The 16018-nt window shown below is 44.5% G+C and overlaps 1 protein-coding gene across 1 annotated transcript; it reads right to left on the bottom strand.

Annotated features, from left to right (window-relative positions):
- Window positions 1–3136: 3136 nt before the first annotated feature.
- On the bottom strand, window positions 3137–15813 carry LRP11 (LDL receptor related protein 11). Its single transcript, XM_079971539.1, has 8 exons — window positions 14911–15813; window positions 12004–12161; window positions 11094–11235; window positions 10519–10644; window positions 10013–10216; window positions 8899–9069; window positions 8445–8546; window positions 3137–4949 (listed from the first exon to the last, which is right to left on the bottom strand). Exons 1-8 carry the CDS (start codon window positions 15446–15448, stop codon window positions 4795–4797), a joined length of 1596 nt encoding a protein of 531 aa, XP_079827665.1. The 5' UTR covers window positions 15449–15813; the 3' UTR covers window positions 3137–4794.
- Window positions 15814–16018: the final 205 nt, after the last annotated feature.

Below are 16018 nucleotides of genomic sequence, written 5' to 3'. Positions count from 1 at the left end.
AAACACATGTTCACTTTCTCCTGTTGTACCTGCAAGGAGACGCTTGCTTTTTTAAAAAAAGCAACACGCCTTGAGTGCTTATTGTAACAGAAGGGTGTGGTTTTGTGTGCAGCTGTTGCTACCTATCAGTTAGTGTACATAATCCCTGATGTTTCAAAGATAGGGCATAGATCTGGACAGAATTTGCATATGATTTGTGTCACATGCAAATTTGTGTCCTTTTTGTAGGTGGAGTGCTCAAAAAATAGGTGTCCATAAAAATAATAAAAGGCACACAGAATGTGACTAGGTAAAGCTTTTCCCTTCATATTATTTCCATACTATAAAATATTTAACCTGTTGAACTCTTCTGCCTGCCACGCAGCTATTAAAGACACAATAACCATGCTTTCCCCCTATGCCAACCCTAAACCAAAGCCTAGGTGGCAATCCTATATTCACTTAACCGCAGAATAAGCTCCATTAAACCCAAAGACATGTAATCTATAAATTTCAATGAAAGCAGCAATGTGTAGTAATTGTTTTACTGTTTTAACTGTTTTATTCTAATTGTGATAAATCATCAGTATCAAGACCAGGGCTTTTTTTCAGCTGGAACTCACTGGAACTCAGTTCTGGCACCCGTCAGGTGGGCACCATTGTCATTGTAAGGGAACAAGGGAGGTGTTCATGGTGAGTTCCAGCACCTCTTTTTCTAGAAAAATAGCACTGATCAATGTGACCTTTTGAAAAGCATAGCTAATACAGGAACAGGATGAGAGAAGAGATCCCAAAGATTTGAGCATTACAGAAGCACATTGTGAGGATCAATATATTTGCTGTTGCTTGTCAGATACTTTTAAAGGCAAATAGAGAGTTAGCTTATTTTCCAGACAATACAAATCATTATGCAAACAGAGGTTTAGGGGAATGGAGAACACTGGCATGATTGTCTTTGCAGGCGTTGTTACGTGGTGATGAATAAATCACCAGTTCCAATAGCCCTGTTGAACATCTTTTAGTTGTTCAAGCACGTTTACAAATGCTGCAAAAGGCCTCATTTATTTTTCTTCATAAAATGCATGCAATATGTAATGGCTCCATTGTTTTTAGAATGTTTGCAAAAATGATTATGCTACAGCTTGCCTAGCAAAAGGCTGGTAGGCCTGACAGGAGCAAACAGAACTTGAGAAGCACTGAAACAATGAGAAATGTTTTAAGAAAGAAAAATTAAGGTGAGTATTTAAACCAAAAAGTGCTCTTTTGCGCTGCCTCTTAGTGTGGAGAAATAAGTTCACAGCAGTAGAAAAGGACTGCCTTGTACAATGCTAGCTAGTCCGTCCTAGGTTTTATGTCTTCAGTTAAGTAAATGAGAATGAGGCTATGGGCATGGCAGGGTAGATTTAACTCATCTCTCCCCCAACCCCAATGATCCCCAGCTATATTTTTACTCAATTATTTAGATTTAGCCTAACAGTTTGGGCCAGGCAATAAGGTTAATCATTACCTCAGTTAAATTATTAAACTTTCATCGTGCTGCATTCCTGGCCAGCAAAAGCCAGCTTGAATACAAATGTCCTACCTTGCTTCCAAAAGATATGTGAAGTGACTCAAAATGCAGCCATGGGTCACATCCTAAAGCAGGAAAGAGGAAACATGGGTGATATCCAGTTAAGCAGTTCCGTAAATGCAAGAAGTTGAAGGACTTCCTTCCCCACTGCTTGTGCCCCTCTTCCCAAATCTGCTCTGGAGGTTTTGGGTGGGGGAAACCTCAGAACAGGTACACTGGGAGGAGAAGAGAATAAGTTTCACTGTAATCAGAAGTCTTTGCATTGATGAAAGCACTGGCTGGTTGAGGCTGATGGGAGCTGGAGTCCCAATGGAATCAAGAGGGCCCCATATTCTCTGTACCTGCCCTTAAAGGATTCTGTGAATTGTGGCCTTCAGCTTTGTAGATAATTGTAAGATTAAGAAGGGACAGAATTGGTAGCCTCATAGAGCAGGCGTTTCTTGTTAAAATGGATCTGCAGTGAAAATAATGAGAAGAAGGGGGAAACACATTCGTAATAGCACTGCCAATAGTAAGTCCACTAGTTACAGCCCTGCCCCTGGGAAAAATTACAACAATTATTTGTAAAGCTTAGCATTTGGACAAAAAAATGGAGTTGTAATTTCAAACTGATAAGCAAGGAAAGGCAATCAAAGGTGATGGAGCAAAGCAGCGTGCAGCTACATTAGCATGTAGTGGGGCTTTTCCTTAATAGCAGCACTTCCACCCTGGGTCACATGATTTCTCAAAGTAGAAGGTTCACAACACACTTGAGAAGCAGGTGCAAAAGTATACATTAACGCCACATACCTGAAAGTACTGTCAATTTACTGTTAAAAGTCACGTAACATTCACCATAAGTTTGTGACAAACAAGTAATTTGTACATGGGACTATTGGTTAGAGAACTAACAGCATAGCCTTAACACAAATGTTTCTCTTTTTAATCAGTTAATAATGCAAAGCAGCTGGTAACAGCAGCAGACCTGCTGCTTTCAGGCTCCACAGAGGCCTGCTTCTTAGCAAAGTGGTAACTGGCAAACTGGCTGTCAAGGAGAAGGTTTCTAGCCTAAGCTTCTCAGTATGTTAATTTGCTATGTGAGGAGATCATTTTGGGTGCAAGTGTCCTTTGAGAACCGCATGTTCAGCAGTAAAGCCCAGCCCCAGGCAGCAGGTTTTAGAACCCAACTAGGCATGGTGAGGCCATCTTTTGTGTGTCTGGCCAGTTTGCATATAAAGCAGAAACTGGGTGAGGGGCTGAGCTAATGAAATGCAGGCGATCAATTATATGCTAAGAATAAAAAGAGCCCTGGCTACCTCTCTTCTCCTTAGTCGGTTTCTCCAGAACCCTTCCTCTGTTCTCAGCTCTGACACTGACTCCTTTTACTGTTTAAGACACAACTTCTTATTATAATGGTACAGAAAGGTGAAAGGAATGCATGTGCAGCTATCACAGACTAGATTACTTGTGTGGTCCCTTCTAACTCTGTAATTCTATGGTTCTAGAAGTGGTTCTATAGTTCCACTGTTTTGCAACAATACAGAACCCTGCTAACATAGATATTTGTTTACATAGTTACTGAAAGGAAAACAAGTATTTTGCAAGGTATTAAGAATAAAATAGGTTTATTATCTCTTAGTTTACATTATCAGGTTGGGACATTGGCAATGTAGAGGTCTGCGGTAGGATTCAAAGTTGTAAGTTCGTTAGAATAAGAGAGACATACAGAATCATTGCATGCCTTTTCTGCATTGATTTGTACCTGGGTCCTCGGATGGGAACTTCTTTGCACAGATGGATAAAGAGGAGGGTTCACACACAAAAACTGATACACAGACTACAAACTTTACTGTATAACGAACACTTCCGACAATTCAGTCATACATTGAATTCATCAGACGATGGGATGAGCTTTAAAATTGATGCAGCTACTGAAACTTTAACTTCGCTGTGAGGGTCCAATTAGCAAGAATCTTTCAAGCTCCATGAAAGCAGGCAGTGTTGTATCAATAGCAGCAATGGGATGTGTTGCTGAACATATGGCCTAGTCCATATCTGTAGCACAATGAGGTGGCAGAATCCTGAGCTATTAGCATAGAGTGTACAACTTCAGACTGCTGGGGATGCTATCATCTTTTTGATCTTCAGTTTAAAGCGGGGGATAATGCTGCTCATTGCCCATGATAAAGAGATTGCTTGAAGGGTGGGAATCCTCACTGTGTTTAGAAAAATAGCATAGCAGAGGGCAGTTTCCCCTACGGTCCTTCTGCTTGTGCTGCTAGGTTTGTTTTTGTGTAACGGAACACTAAAACATCTCTCTTCCCTTTTCCACTGTCTGAAGTGATACAAACCACTCATACCACTTTAAGATCCAAGTACTTCATTTTGTTGCCTGTATAGACCAAGCCTAATGTTTCACCTTGGGAAACTCTGCACTTTAACAGGGTGGCTTGTAAATAATCCCATGCCTGTGACAAGTAAGAAGCAAACCCAGGCAAGTAGGTGAGTAGAAAAATATGCTTCTATTTGAACCAATCTTGAAGTGATAATAGTGCCATGTTATTTTAAAATAAAGTAAAATAAAATACTGGTTTTAAAGTAGTAAATAAATATCCTTTCTGTAAAAGGAAGCTAAAGAAAGATCATTTATGTCAAAGGAATCTTATTTCTCACCTAAGGCCAGATGCAGAGAGCCAACACAACAGGAAATAGATGTGTCTAGGATCTTATATGACTGCTATATTTTTCCATGCCCTGACCTGTGCCATCCCTTGGGACATGGGAGTGGTGCAGCAATGTGGATCATCAGCCACCCAGAAACCAATATTCAAAGTGGTGCTGTAACACTGCTTGATGCTTCTTTGCAAAACAGAACTGAGTGAGTATTATGGATTACAAGGAGAGGGCAGTTCTTGGAGAACATGGCATTTCATCCATCACAGGGCTAACTCCAGCCACATTACCTTAGATATGGCAGTATTTTCATGGGACTGAACTGATACACAACCCAGTAAGATGGAATTTGCCTTACTGACAAGCACAGGACAGTCCTAGAGCTCTGGCAGAGGGAAGGCAGTCTGTCTGCTGGTGCAGCTACAAACATCTCTACCACTGATGTTAGAAAGAATCTTTTAGAAGGTGGCTGCTGCATTTTCTCTTTAAACATGAGCTTTTACTTTTTTTTAAAAAAGAGGAAAGTGTAAGATGCAAGAGGCACACTTTTTTTGAGGAAAGCTCAAGGAAAGGGAAGTCACCTGAACCCTGCTTTAGAGATACATCCCATTTATGAGGTAATCGGATTCCTCAGACATCAGGGGCCGAGCTTTCTTAAGTTTCTGTCTCACTAACCGAAGTCGGCAAGCTACCATGAGCAGCAGCATAGCGGTGATGGCCAGCCCAAGAGCCAGAGGGAGGACAGCACCTTTGAAAGGGAAAGAAAGGAGCAGTTAAACAATGTTAACACCAGAACTAATCAAGAATGTGCTATATAAAGCCAAATTAACAACAACAACAACAACAACAACAACAACAACAACAACAACAACAATTCCCCAGCATGTTAGTGTATATTTCTTCTAATACATACATTTTGTATGCTATTTTGCTGAATATACATTTCCCCCCCAAGCGATTTCCCCCCCAATAGTTTTGTACCTTATTTTTCCTAACTAGCGTTTTTGGTTTTGCACACTTTCCCCCTAATATACGTAGTTTGGGGTTGGAGAGATGCACCACAAAACTTGGAGAAGTGTGAATTTCAAAAGACAGCTGTCTTGTGGTTTGTGTGTTGCTTTGGGAACTGCAAAATACATAGGTTTGCATTAAAATGTGAAATGAACCAAATTTATCTTTCATCCCTAATGTCAACCCACTTAAAAACATTCAACACCAGTTGCTGTCCCAATTGCTAGAAAATGATTTTCTTAAAAAGTTAACAGATAATGCTTGGTCTCCAGTAAAACAATTCCAAGTTTTGCAAGAGTGCCTTGCAGGTATGATGCTCAGTGCTGGGGTTTAAAGGAAAGGTGCCTTTGAAGAGCCAGGCAGCTACTATGAATTGCAACAGTGCTTTTCTCCCCTTGGGCACAAAAACGTAACTTTTGCCTAGTGAAACTGTTTTAAAACAACCTTGCCATTGAGACTCTGTTGCAGTATTACCAGATGGTTGTCTATGTCACTTTGATAAACAGAATGCTGTTTACTGTCTGAGCATGCACCTAGATAAAGCTTAGGCCAGTTTTCAACACATTTCTTTTTTATTTGCCATGGCTGCAAGTTACATCAGAATTTTGACTTTATATCTGATCATGAAAATTGGATCCTCTACTTCTAGAAAAGAAATGTGACCATATGAAAGTTAGTGCTTAGGGCTATCAACACTGCAAACAGCTGTACCTACAATAAGGAAAATAGTGTTGCAGATTTCTCTCTCCTTGCCTTCACTCTGAAAAATATGGGCACACAACCTCCAAGCTGAAGGCTGATCTCCACCTGTGTTCCTCCCCATTCTGAGCATCCTGCATGTTTAGCTGATCAATCTGCCCCTTTTTTCTTATAATAGTAACACTTGCTTTACGCTTTTTGCATACTGGATAAGCTTGCAGGCTTTGGCATAGACACAGTACCCTTGAGAACTGTGCAAAGCTGGCATTTGCTGCAAACTGGAAGAACAGGTTTTCCCTGAGGTCAATAGGAGGGAGAAGACTGTGTGTCTAAAATGCAGCTCATATGCTTCTGCAGTGTGGTTGTGCAAAAATTATGTAAGTCCATATGCACCTTCACACAGGGGTCATTACCAGGAAATAAGCCCACCATTGCTTTTGTGATTTAAAAAGTTTTTCTTTAAGGTCCAGCTTGTTCTCCCTTAGGAAACTGAATAGAGGGCCTCTTCCTTAAACAAATCTTTGTCAGAAAAGAAGTGCACACCATCAATTGTCAACTGCTGTAAGAATATTTTGTGCTAACCTACATGTCATAGGGATGATATTATAAACCTAGCTCCCATATATTATCTAAGGATCATGCTGAGTTTTCTGCAGGACATCCTTCTGTCCTTGAAGGGAAGGACCGCATACCAGAAGCCCAACAGGTCAGGAAACCCATCTATTATCTACACTGAGGGCCAAAGCAGACACTATGTTATCTACATATCTGTGCAGGGTGGGGGTTGTTTAGTTTTATGAAAAGACAAATTGCTGGCAGTGCTGGATTTAGGGTGGTGTAAGCAGTTCCCCCTAACAGAGTGCCAAATTGAGGGGGTGCAAAATTGAGAGGATCCATTTGGGGGTGCCAAATTGTGGGCTCGTACAGGGCGCCATATTACAAAGGATTCCCAAAGTCTGCCCCCATTGCTGGAATAGAAGGTCTGATCTGGAGCAGGATCCCCCTGTTGGAGATAGGGGAGTTTTAACCCTCTTCCCCAGCTATGGTCCTGATCTGGATCAGACCCCTCCCCCCTCATATCTTCAGTTTGCATACGACAATAACAGCACTGAAATGAGTGGAAGCTTTCCCCCAACGCAAACTGCAGGTGCAGTATTCCAGATCCAGATTGGGACAACTGTGAATAAACCACCCTTACCTATCCTAGGGTCCCAATTTGGACTGAGGGTCCTAGCCTGGCAATTTATGTAAAAACAACAATGAGAGCCTGCGCATAAAGGCACAGCTATGGAGGAAGAAGAAGAAGAAGAAGAAGAAGAAGAAGAAGAAGAAGAAGAAGAGGAGGAGTTTGGATTTGATATCCCGCCTTTCACTCCCTTTAAGGAGTCTCAAAGTGGCTAACATTCTCCTTTCCCTTCCTCCCCCACAACAATCACTCTGTGAGGTGAGTGAGGCTGAGAGACTTAAGAGAAGTGTGACTGGCCCAAGGTCACCCAGCAGCTGCATGTGGAGGAGCAGAGACACGAACCCGGTTCCCCAGATTACGAGACTCCCGCTCTTAACCACTACACCACACTGGCTCTCGTTAAAATAACATGTAGTTTTGCCCTGATTTATTGGCACAGCCAGCCTGGCAGCCTTGATGCCAGGCTTCCTGGAGGCAAGCCAGACACGAAGAGAGTGGCTGGGCAAAGCAGGTTGTCTCTCTGGCAGAGAATGGACTTCTTAGTGTGCCTGCTTCTGAGAAAGAAGAGTGTACACAGCCTGATGCAAAGATACAGACCCACCAGAGTAGGCAGAAATGAAAACAAGATGCAAACCATCAGCTGTTGTGCTAGAAGTCCTTGACAGGTTTAAAACCAATCTGTGGTCTTCAGACTAGCTAAAAAGAAAAAGTAAAGGACCCCTGGACAGTTACATCCAGTTGAAGGTGACTATGAGGTGCGGCGCTTATCTCGCTTTCATACCAAAGGAGCAGGTGTTTGTCCATAGACAGCTTTCCTGGTCATGTGGCCAGCATGACTAAACCACTTCTGGCACAATGGAACACCGTGACGGAAACCAGAGCGCATGGAAATGCTGTTTACCTTCCTGCCACAGTGGTACCTATCTATCTACTTGCACTGGCGTGCTTTTAAACTGCTAGGTTGGCAGGAGCTGGGACAGAGCAATGGGAGTTCACTCTGTCACGGGGATTTGAACTGCTGATCTTCTGACTGGCAAGCCCAAGAGGCTCAGTGTTTTAGACCACAGTGCCACCCATGTCAGACTAGCTACAACAGCAAATGCAAGAAGCAAAGGAACCTTAGGCAGCGTACATGGACATGCTGGCCCAATCCAGGACATAACCACCATCCAGGAATGTTATTCTTGTAGTTTGTGATTACTTGGTGGTGCAAGTTGTTAAGATTGTATCGTTAAGGCATTTTGTTTTGTTTCTAATCAATCCCACTCTGCACATTAATGGGAATTAAAACGTTCAGTGACACCTAACTCTCTGAGGGTTAGTTTAAAAATATAGCATTGTAATTACCTGCTTCTGGAACCGGATGGCTCTTTTCGATGGGAGTGCCCTTTAACACCACAATGTTATTTTCATTTTTATAATCTGTGTCTTTCCCTGAGGTTTTAGAGTCTGTAAATATGGAGCAGGATATATAGCTATAAGTCATATTCCATATACATAACAAATCATTTGCTTTACAGTCTGCCCTCCCTTCTATGTTTTTTTCAGTAACTACAGCACATAGAGTGCTGTCATCGAGCAGAAGCATAGGGGCTCCTCTTTGGCATCTCTTAACAGGCTGCAGATGCATTAGTATTATTCCTGGCTGCCACTGCAAATTTCCTATCTTCTAATAAGAGGATTATTCAAGCAGCTCCTGGGATTTCAAGGGGCTTATTCTGAGCTAAAAAAACAAGAGATTCCGCAGTTATGTTGTACTGCAATATTCCCCTTCTATAAAAAAAAGGTGACTGATTATTACCATGAGCTTTTACACATTCAGCAAGGCAGTCTGATTCTTGAAGGAAATTGTTTTCATTGCCTTTGCAGCCGCCATAGACGAAATGTATGCAAGTGCCAGAAAAAGCATCAAAATGCCAGCGAGGGAAATGGCCATTGCAGGGGCCAGCAGCAGGAGGCACCAAGCACAGCTCTGCGATTAAAGCAGGAAAAAGAAACTATAAACATTATGTCTTCTAAAACATCTAAAAATAAGCCAGGGTTTAGCTTTTCTAAAGTTTGGTACTTATTGCATTAAGTATGTGATTTAATGGTTGTCACTATTTTAGAACACTTCAGTTTCTTAACTACGAAACTGATGGATTTTGTTTTTGCTTTAACATGCCTGACTACTTCTGCTCTTTCCGCATCAGTGGCTAGAGCTGTGTCCATCTCACGTTATTAATTGAATCACAGCAGAAAAGGCAAAAGAGTAATTTGCACGCAAAAGTAATCGGCTATGGAGACCATATGGCACCTATTAGAGCCAGATGCTGGGTGAAATGTGTATTGGAATATGCAGCAAAATGGGAAGAGGTATAGGCTCAGGGTCATTTTGACAATATTTCCCGTGTCTAAGATGAAGGTGTATCAGGTTACACCAGCCAAGGAAGACTTTCTATGTAGACCCTGCCACTCTGAATCTTGTGCAACACTATGAGGTTTGATAATTCAGAAATGCAGAATACAGCTCTAAATTTGCACATGATAGTAAGAGTTATCAGAATTAACCAGGGTGAGAACACTTTCTTACTCATAGAATACACAATGATAAATACTTCCATGATCAGAGATGTGGGTGGGAGGGAAAACAGTGCTTCTATGATCAGGCTCAGAACACGCAACATTTTCTTCAAATTTCATTGAGATCAATGGGCTTAAGTGTATTTAATTCTGCACCGGAGGGTGGTCTTTATTTTTGTCCAAGTTAGTATTGCAAGTACAGGTGCTTATCAACATAGTGTTGCCTGTATTGGTTATAAGTGCTTAGGAAGAGGCATACTGAGAACTATACTAATGCTGCAAAACATGACCTCAAGCTTGCACTGTGGTGGCAGTGTGCTAAGTCAGAGATATTTAAGGTACATTCATTATACCTGGCATTAACCCAGTAATTTGTTTCTTTGGTCCCTGAGAGGATGATTTGTTGATCTTCTCTGCATCAGATGCTTGATTGCTTACAGTAGTTTTCTGGGTGATTTCAAATGCAAGTTCCTTGTTGACATCATTAGTTTGTCCAATGCTGTTTTGCTGGATGAAGCTAGTGGCTGGGTGAGTTATTGTCTTTTGTCCTGAAGTAACTGAATAAATTAAAACACAGACATTGTCTTTATGGTGCGTGTGTGTGTATGTTGTTTAAACACTCAAATAATCAGATGACTGACACTGAGAATGCACTTTCAAAGGAGCTCACTTGCAATGCTGATCAGGAGATTGCTGGTGACAGCAAGCCCCATTGAAATTTTCCATCTGCAGGTGTGATTTGAATTCAAACCCCTCCTGTCAACAGACATTTTTCCTCTGCAAGTCTGTAGAGGAAAAATGTCCATTTGAAGGTGCATAAGTAAAAGATGCGTGAAAACTCAGTGTGCTGTTTACTCACATTTCTGACAAAAAGCTTCATCAGACCCATCCAGACACTGCTCTTCTCCATCACAGGCATAGGTGATATCAATGCAGCAACCATCATCACAGAGGAACTGGTAGCGCGAACATACCCCAAAACATCCTGTAACAAACCAACTCTCAAGTTACATGAAAAGAGAACCACTAAACTGAGTTGTTTAAAACTGGAAATACTGGAATGGGAGTTAAAGAAACTATACATTACAAGATTATTATACTGCCCTTCACCAAAAATGGTTTAATAAACAAACAAACAAACAAATTCTAAAGCCACTTACAAGCCTACTTTGGCATTGTGGCATATAAATGAAATAATGATAATGATAGCAGCAACAACATAATACATAATAAAAGCATTAAGATAGCTCTTAATGGCACACCCTTTTCCCCCTCATCATTAGAGAGTAAGCTCTGTCAATTTCATAATTATGGGCAATATCAACATTGCACAAGTATAAGTTTGCTTGTGCGATGAGACTTCTCATTCTCTTCTTCAGTTCAAAGTGCTTGACAGATGCGGTTGCAAAAATATTATTTCAACCATTTTCTCACCTAACATGGAGTGACCCACTGGAAGTACGGTCACTGAGACATTATCTGAGCTTCTTTGGCCAGCTGTGTCTGTCACGGTCAGCTCCAGCATGTATTTCCCTTCTTGCAAATGAGAGAGCTTCAGAGTTCCAGGTTGTGGTACCTGTCCCAAAGAAACCAAGGCATTAATTAACCAAGTCCTGCTCCTCACACCCTTGCTATTTTATAGTAACACAGTCAAAAGCCCACAGAATGCTACTGAATGAAGCCAACATCCATGCTTTGACACAAGCACAGACCTGAAAGTCTGCCAAGCAGCTGATAAGAATATATATATAGAGAGAGACTGAAATTGGAAACAGTGAGTAGTGGTAGTGTAAAAACGTAGTAAAGCATCAGCATATTGGACCAGTGCTCTTTTGGTAGCAAAGAGCACAGGCCTAGAAAATAAATATTTGACCATAAGAAGTGCAGTGGTATCCTAAGAGTAATATCAAAAAATAAACATAAAGGTGATCAACCCATTTCAACTTCTTCCTTCTTAATGAAGATTTCATGCCAACTGCAGGACTAAATAATAAACCCAAACAGCAGGATTCCAAATATGATAATAGTATACTCATATTCATTCCCTTATGCATAATATGAGGAAGGAATGTTTGCAAGGCATGTTCATTTAAGGCTTAATGCCCATATTCGTAATATATTTGTAATATATACATACAGTATATGTACCGTATATGTGTAGAAACCCAACTTCCTGACAAATACCAGCTTTGAGAAATGAATATCAACTAAACAGTCTACAGTCTCTAAAACATCTCATTATGGGTTTTATCTGATTGCACTCTGAAAAGTTCACATTGTTATTTTTACAATACTAGGACCAAATTTAGCAAATAATTAACTTGCACTACCAAGTTATAGGTACCTTCATATCAACTGAAGGGGCACCTTGAAGCAGTCTCCACTCATACTGTATGATTCCATGGTCATCTCTACTTTCTCGGCCATCTAGAATCACCCAGTTAACGGGCAACTGAAGCATAATGTCTTTCCCTGCCTTGCTGAGAGGAGGCTCATCAGCTTCTAAATAAAAGAAAAGCAATCCGGTTACTAAAAGAAAAGAGAGCACACATCCCTGGCAAGTTTTGAGTTCTCTTCTGGCACACAAGTGCCTTCACAGAAACACACCTGGATGGTGAAGGCACAGCACTGTGAGATGGGAAAGAGAAGGGAGGCAGGCATACTCATTGGACTGGAAGGAGAGGACTGAGAAGGCCACACAGAGATCCTACTCAGTTTTCATGCAGCCTTCATGGAACTTTTGAGGGCTCTCAATGCCCCTTTTTCTGGGGAAGCTGCCGCCACAGCCTCCCAAGGGGTGAAAATCCTCACTCTTTAATGGACAAACATAGAAGTCACTTGGTGCTGGTCCCTTGCCAGTCTGAGCAGAGGTGCAGTTGTTGCTGCAGCAGTTCCCTTCTCCTCTTTCCCATTCCCTAGCTCTCTCTGCTAGTGAATGCAATAAACTTGTTGAAGAATAGAAGCAGAGGCATGGACCTCTCAGTCCAGGCAAGTTTCTCTCCCTGGTTTTCACCAACTTAAAAAGAAATAAAAGAGACAGCTTGCCTGAGAGTACTCACATTTTTCTCTAGAACCTAAAGACCTTGGCTCTTACGTCTGAAAACTGGCTGTGGTTCACACCAGTCTTGTGGAAAAAAACACTCTGCTCATAATCAAGGCATTCTTGTCTTCTCAGCACTAGCATGCTTAAACTGCAACCTTCCATTTACTTGTAAGAGAGCAAATATCTTCTGTAAGTCATGCAAAATGAGTTGCAATAACCTTCTTGTGCTCTGAAAATGAAGGTAGGAAAGTGCCCTTCCCCAAATGCCCAAAGCTGCATGCATTTGCATGTTTGGAACTGCCAGACTTGCATGTTCATGCCACTTCACTCATCACAGGATTTCTATGTGTAGAAATTGACAAATTGTCCAGACAAAGATTGTAACATTTGAAGATTCTGCATGAGCAATGTTCCTGCAGATCCTCAGTGTCTGCACATCATGACTGTCGTGTTTATAATGTGTTAATTTCTACATGGAAGTGCCTTGCGGAGAAGCAAGTGAGTCATGCTTCTGTAAGGGCTGCCGCCAATGACACAGACACTGTGTCATCCTCACCTGAGTGGGCAGAGAGTCTTTGACTGGGAGCTGCTTGACACCAATGCAAAAGCACTGCGGCTACGTGTTGAGGAAGGAAATTCATGCATGCCTTTGTGTGTTCATGAAAGACCTTAACAATACATTGGGTGGTATTCAACTAAGTTTTAGTCTGAGTAGACCCACTGAAATGAATGAATATGGCTAAGGTAGGCTCCTTAATTTCAACAGCTCCACTCTGAGTAAAACTTAGTTGAATACCAGAGAGTGATATTGAACTAAATCCTACTTGGAGCAGATCCAGTGAAATCCAAGGACACTTATTTCAATGGGTCTCCTCTAAATATATCTTAGTTCAGGGGTAGCCAAGGTGGTGCCCACCAGATGTTTTTAGATTCATCAGCCCCAGCCAGCATGGGTGATGGGAGTTGTAGTCCAGCAACATCCAGAGGATGTCATGTTGCTTACCCCTGACTCAGCTGGATATTACCCACAGAACTGAGAGAGGAGAGAAGTGAGCGACACTTTTGCCACTTTGTCAGCTTTATGTATACCGTATTTTTCGTCCTATAGGGCACACCGGCCCATAGGATGCACCTCGTTTTTTTTGGGGGGGGAATGAATAAAAAAAAATTATTCCCCCCCAGCCGCGGCTGCCGCCCCAAGCCTTGCGCACACCTGCCCGAAGCACGGGGCACCCTCCAGAGGGCTCCGCGTGCTTTGGGCGACAGGCTGCCGCCCCAAGCCTCGCGCACTCAGCGGGACCTCCCGCCGGGTGCGCAAGGCTTGCGGACACTCGCCGGGCCTGCAGGCTGCTGCCCGCAAGCGTTGTGAGCCCGCGGGAACTCCCGCCGGGCTTGCAAGGCTTGTGGATAGCTTCCTGAAACCTGGAGAGCGAGAGGGGTCGGTGCACACCGATGCCTCTCGCTCTCCAGGCTTCAGCGAAAGCCTGCATTCGCCCCATAGGACGCACACACATTTCCCCTTTATTTTTGGAGGGGAAAAGGTGCATCCTATGGGGCGAAAAATACGGTACTTTTCGAACAAGAGAAGAGGTTGGGCCGAGAAGGAAAGAAGAGAAGGAGAATCCCACTATCTTGCTCGCCACCCACCACTACATAGGCCTGTAATAGGGACACGGAGATGTTGTGAACCGCCCTGTGATCTGCAGGTGAAGGGTGGTATACTAAATAAATAAATAAATAAATAATCAATCAATCAATCAATCAATCAAGGAGGCGCAGGCAGAAAAAGGGTATGGCACAAAGATGCACTCTGCCTGCCTGAAGCATAGTGGGTGCCTACATAATATATACTGTGCAAAGATTCGTCTCACTCCATCTATGGGGTCACCATAGGAGAAAGAGTTGTCCTCTTTCTGCCCCCCGCCCCAACCGGCCCCTTCGTCTCCGCCGGCGACAGAAGCTCTAGTATGTAAACAAGGCCACCCTGTAGCGACTGCCATTTCCTTCCTGGTACAAGTCTAAGGTGAGCACCAACAGCCATGGCTCAGTTCCAGGCCTTAAACCTCTCCGTTTCCAAGAGCCTCCCGGCCCCCCCCAAAGCGCCTCGTCCCCACGCCCCCAACCAAGTGCCGGTCTCAGAGCGCCCACTGAACCAGCAAACCCAACAGGCCCCAGGGCGGCTGCCACGGACGGAAGGCCCCTTCTTACCCGGGGCGGGCGGGCGGCTGCTGGGCTCCAGGCCGTAGCTGCTGTAGCCGCGCTGCGGGGAGAAGAGGCAGACGGCGCGGCCGCGGTAGGTGCAGTTGAAGAGATAGCAGCGCAGCGCGGCGGGCGACTGCTGCGGCTGCTGCACGACGGCCAGGGTGCATCGGGCTTCGGCGCAGCAGGCGTCCAGGCACTGCCTAGGCCCCGCCACCGAGCCCGGCGAGTCGAGGAAGGTGGCTCCCGCCGCGATGGAGTCCTTGGTGCGGATGATGGTGTCGGGCCTGGCCGAGAAGAAGCCCGACGGCCCGCTGTTGCCCCCGCGGCAGCGGCCTGCTGCCACCTCCGCCAGCTCGTTGCCTCCTCCGCCGCCGCCCGGGGGCTCCTGCTGCAGCAGCTGGCGGCGGAACTCCTCCAGCAGCGACTCGACCCCGGACCCCGCAGCCGGCGACCGGAGCTGCCCCGACGCCCACGCCGCCAGCGGCAAGAGCAGCAGCCAGAGGAAGAGAGGCAGGCCCGTCGGGCCGGGCACCTGTGCAGCCATGGCTCCGAGAAGGCCGCAGCGAGGCCGGCCAGGGAGAGAGCCGAGGGGACGCTGGGTGGGCAGGCGGAGAGCCCCGCCGCTACCAGAGCCGCCCAGGAGGCGGCGGAGGAGGCGGCGGCGAAGGGCGCCCCATGGTGGCCCCTCCCCGCGCCAGCCGAGGACGCGGAGGGAACAGGCCGGCTCCGATCAGCACCACCGAGCGCTGGACAGCTCCGAGGCGCCGCCTCCTCCGAGCCTCCGCCCGCGCGCGGAAGGCGGAGGGCAATCCGAGGAAAGCTCCGCCCAGCGACCGTCGATCCCGGCTCCCTCTTTCTCCGCTACGCCGTATGTTTCACGTCCGAAGGCGGGATTGTTTGGAGATGCGGATTTGCTTATGCGCGAGAGCCGGCCGGGTATAAACGGCAAGTGGGATTGGCTGCTCTCGAATCATGCGCTTTGGTGCTTAATCTGCCCGGTTCCAAATGGATCGCTGGCTTTGTGCACGCAACAAGCTGGCATGCTTCCAAAGGAGAAGAAACCGAGTCTCCAAAAACCTTCCAAAACTGCATTAAGCGGTATTTGATTTATTAA

The sequence above is a fragment of the Podarcis cretensis genome, assembly GCF_951804945.1.
Source record: "Podarcis cretensis genome assembly, chromosome: 3".
NCBI classification, from domain to species: Eukaryota; Metazoa; Chordata; class Lepidosauria; order Squamata; family Lacertidae; genus Podarcis; species Podarcis cretensis.
This window is presented reverse-complemented; position numbering and strand designations above follow the sequence as displayed.

Bases quoted from the DNA above. Each gene is read 5' to 3' on its own strand.
- LRP11 (XM_079971539.1), bottom strand. From the start codon at position 15,448: ATGGCTGCACAGGTGCCCGGCCCGACGGGCCTGCCTCTCTTCCTCTGG. The intron at 12,162-14,910 runs GTAAGAAGGGGC...TCTTTTATTTAG, and splicing joins CAGCCGCCCGCCCGCCCCGG to AAGCTGATGAGCCTCCTCTC. The intron at 9,070-10,012 runs GTATAATGAATG...CTTTAATCGCAG, and splicing joins AATTACTGGGTTAATGCCAG to AGCTGTGCTTGGTGCCTCCT.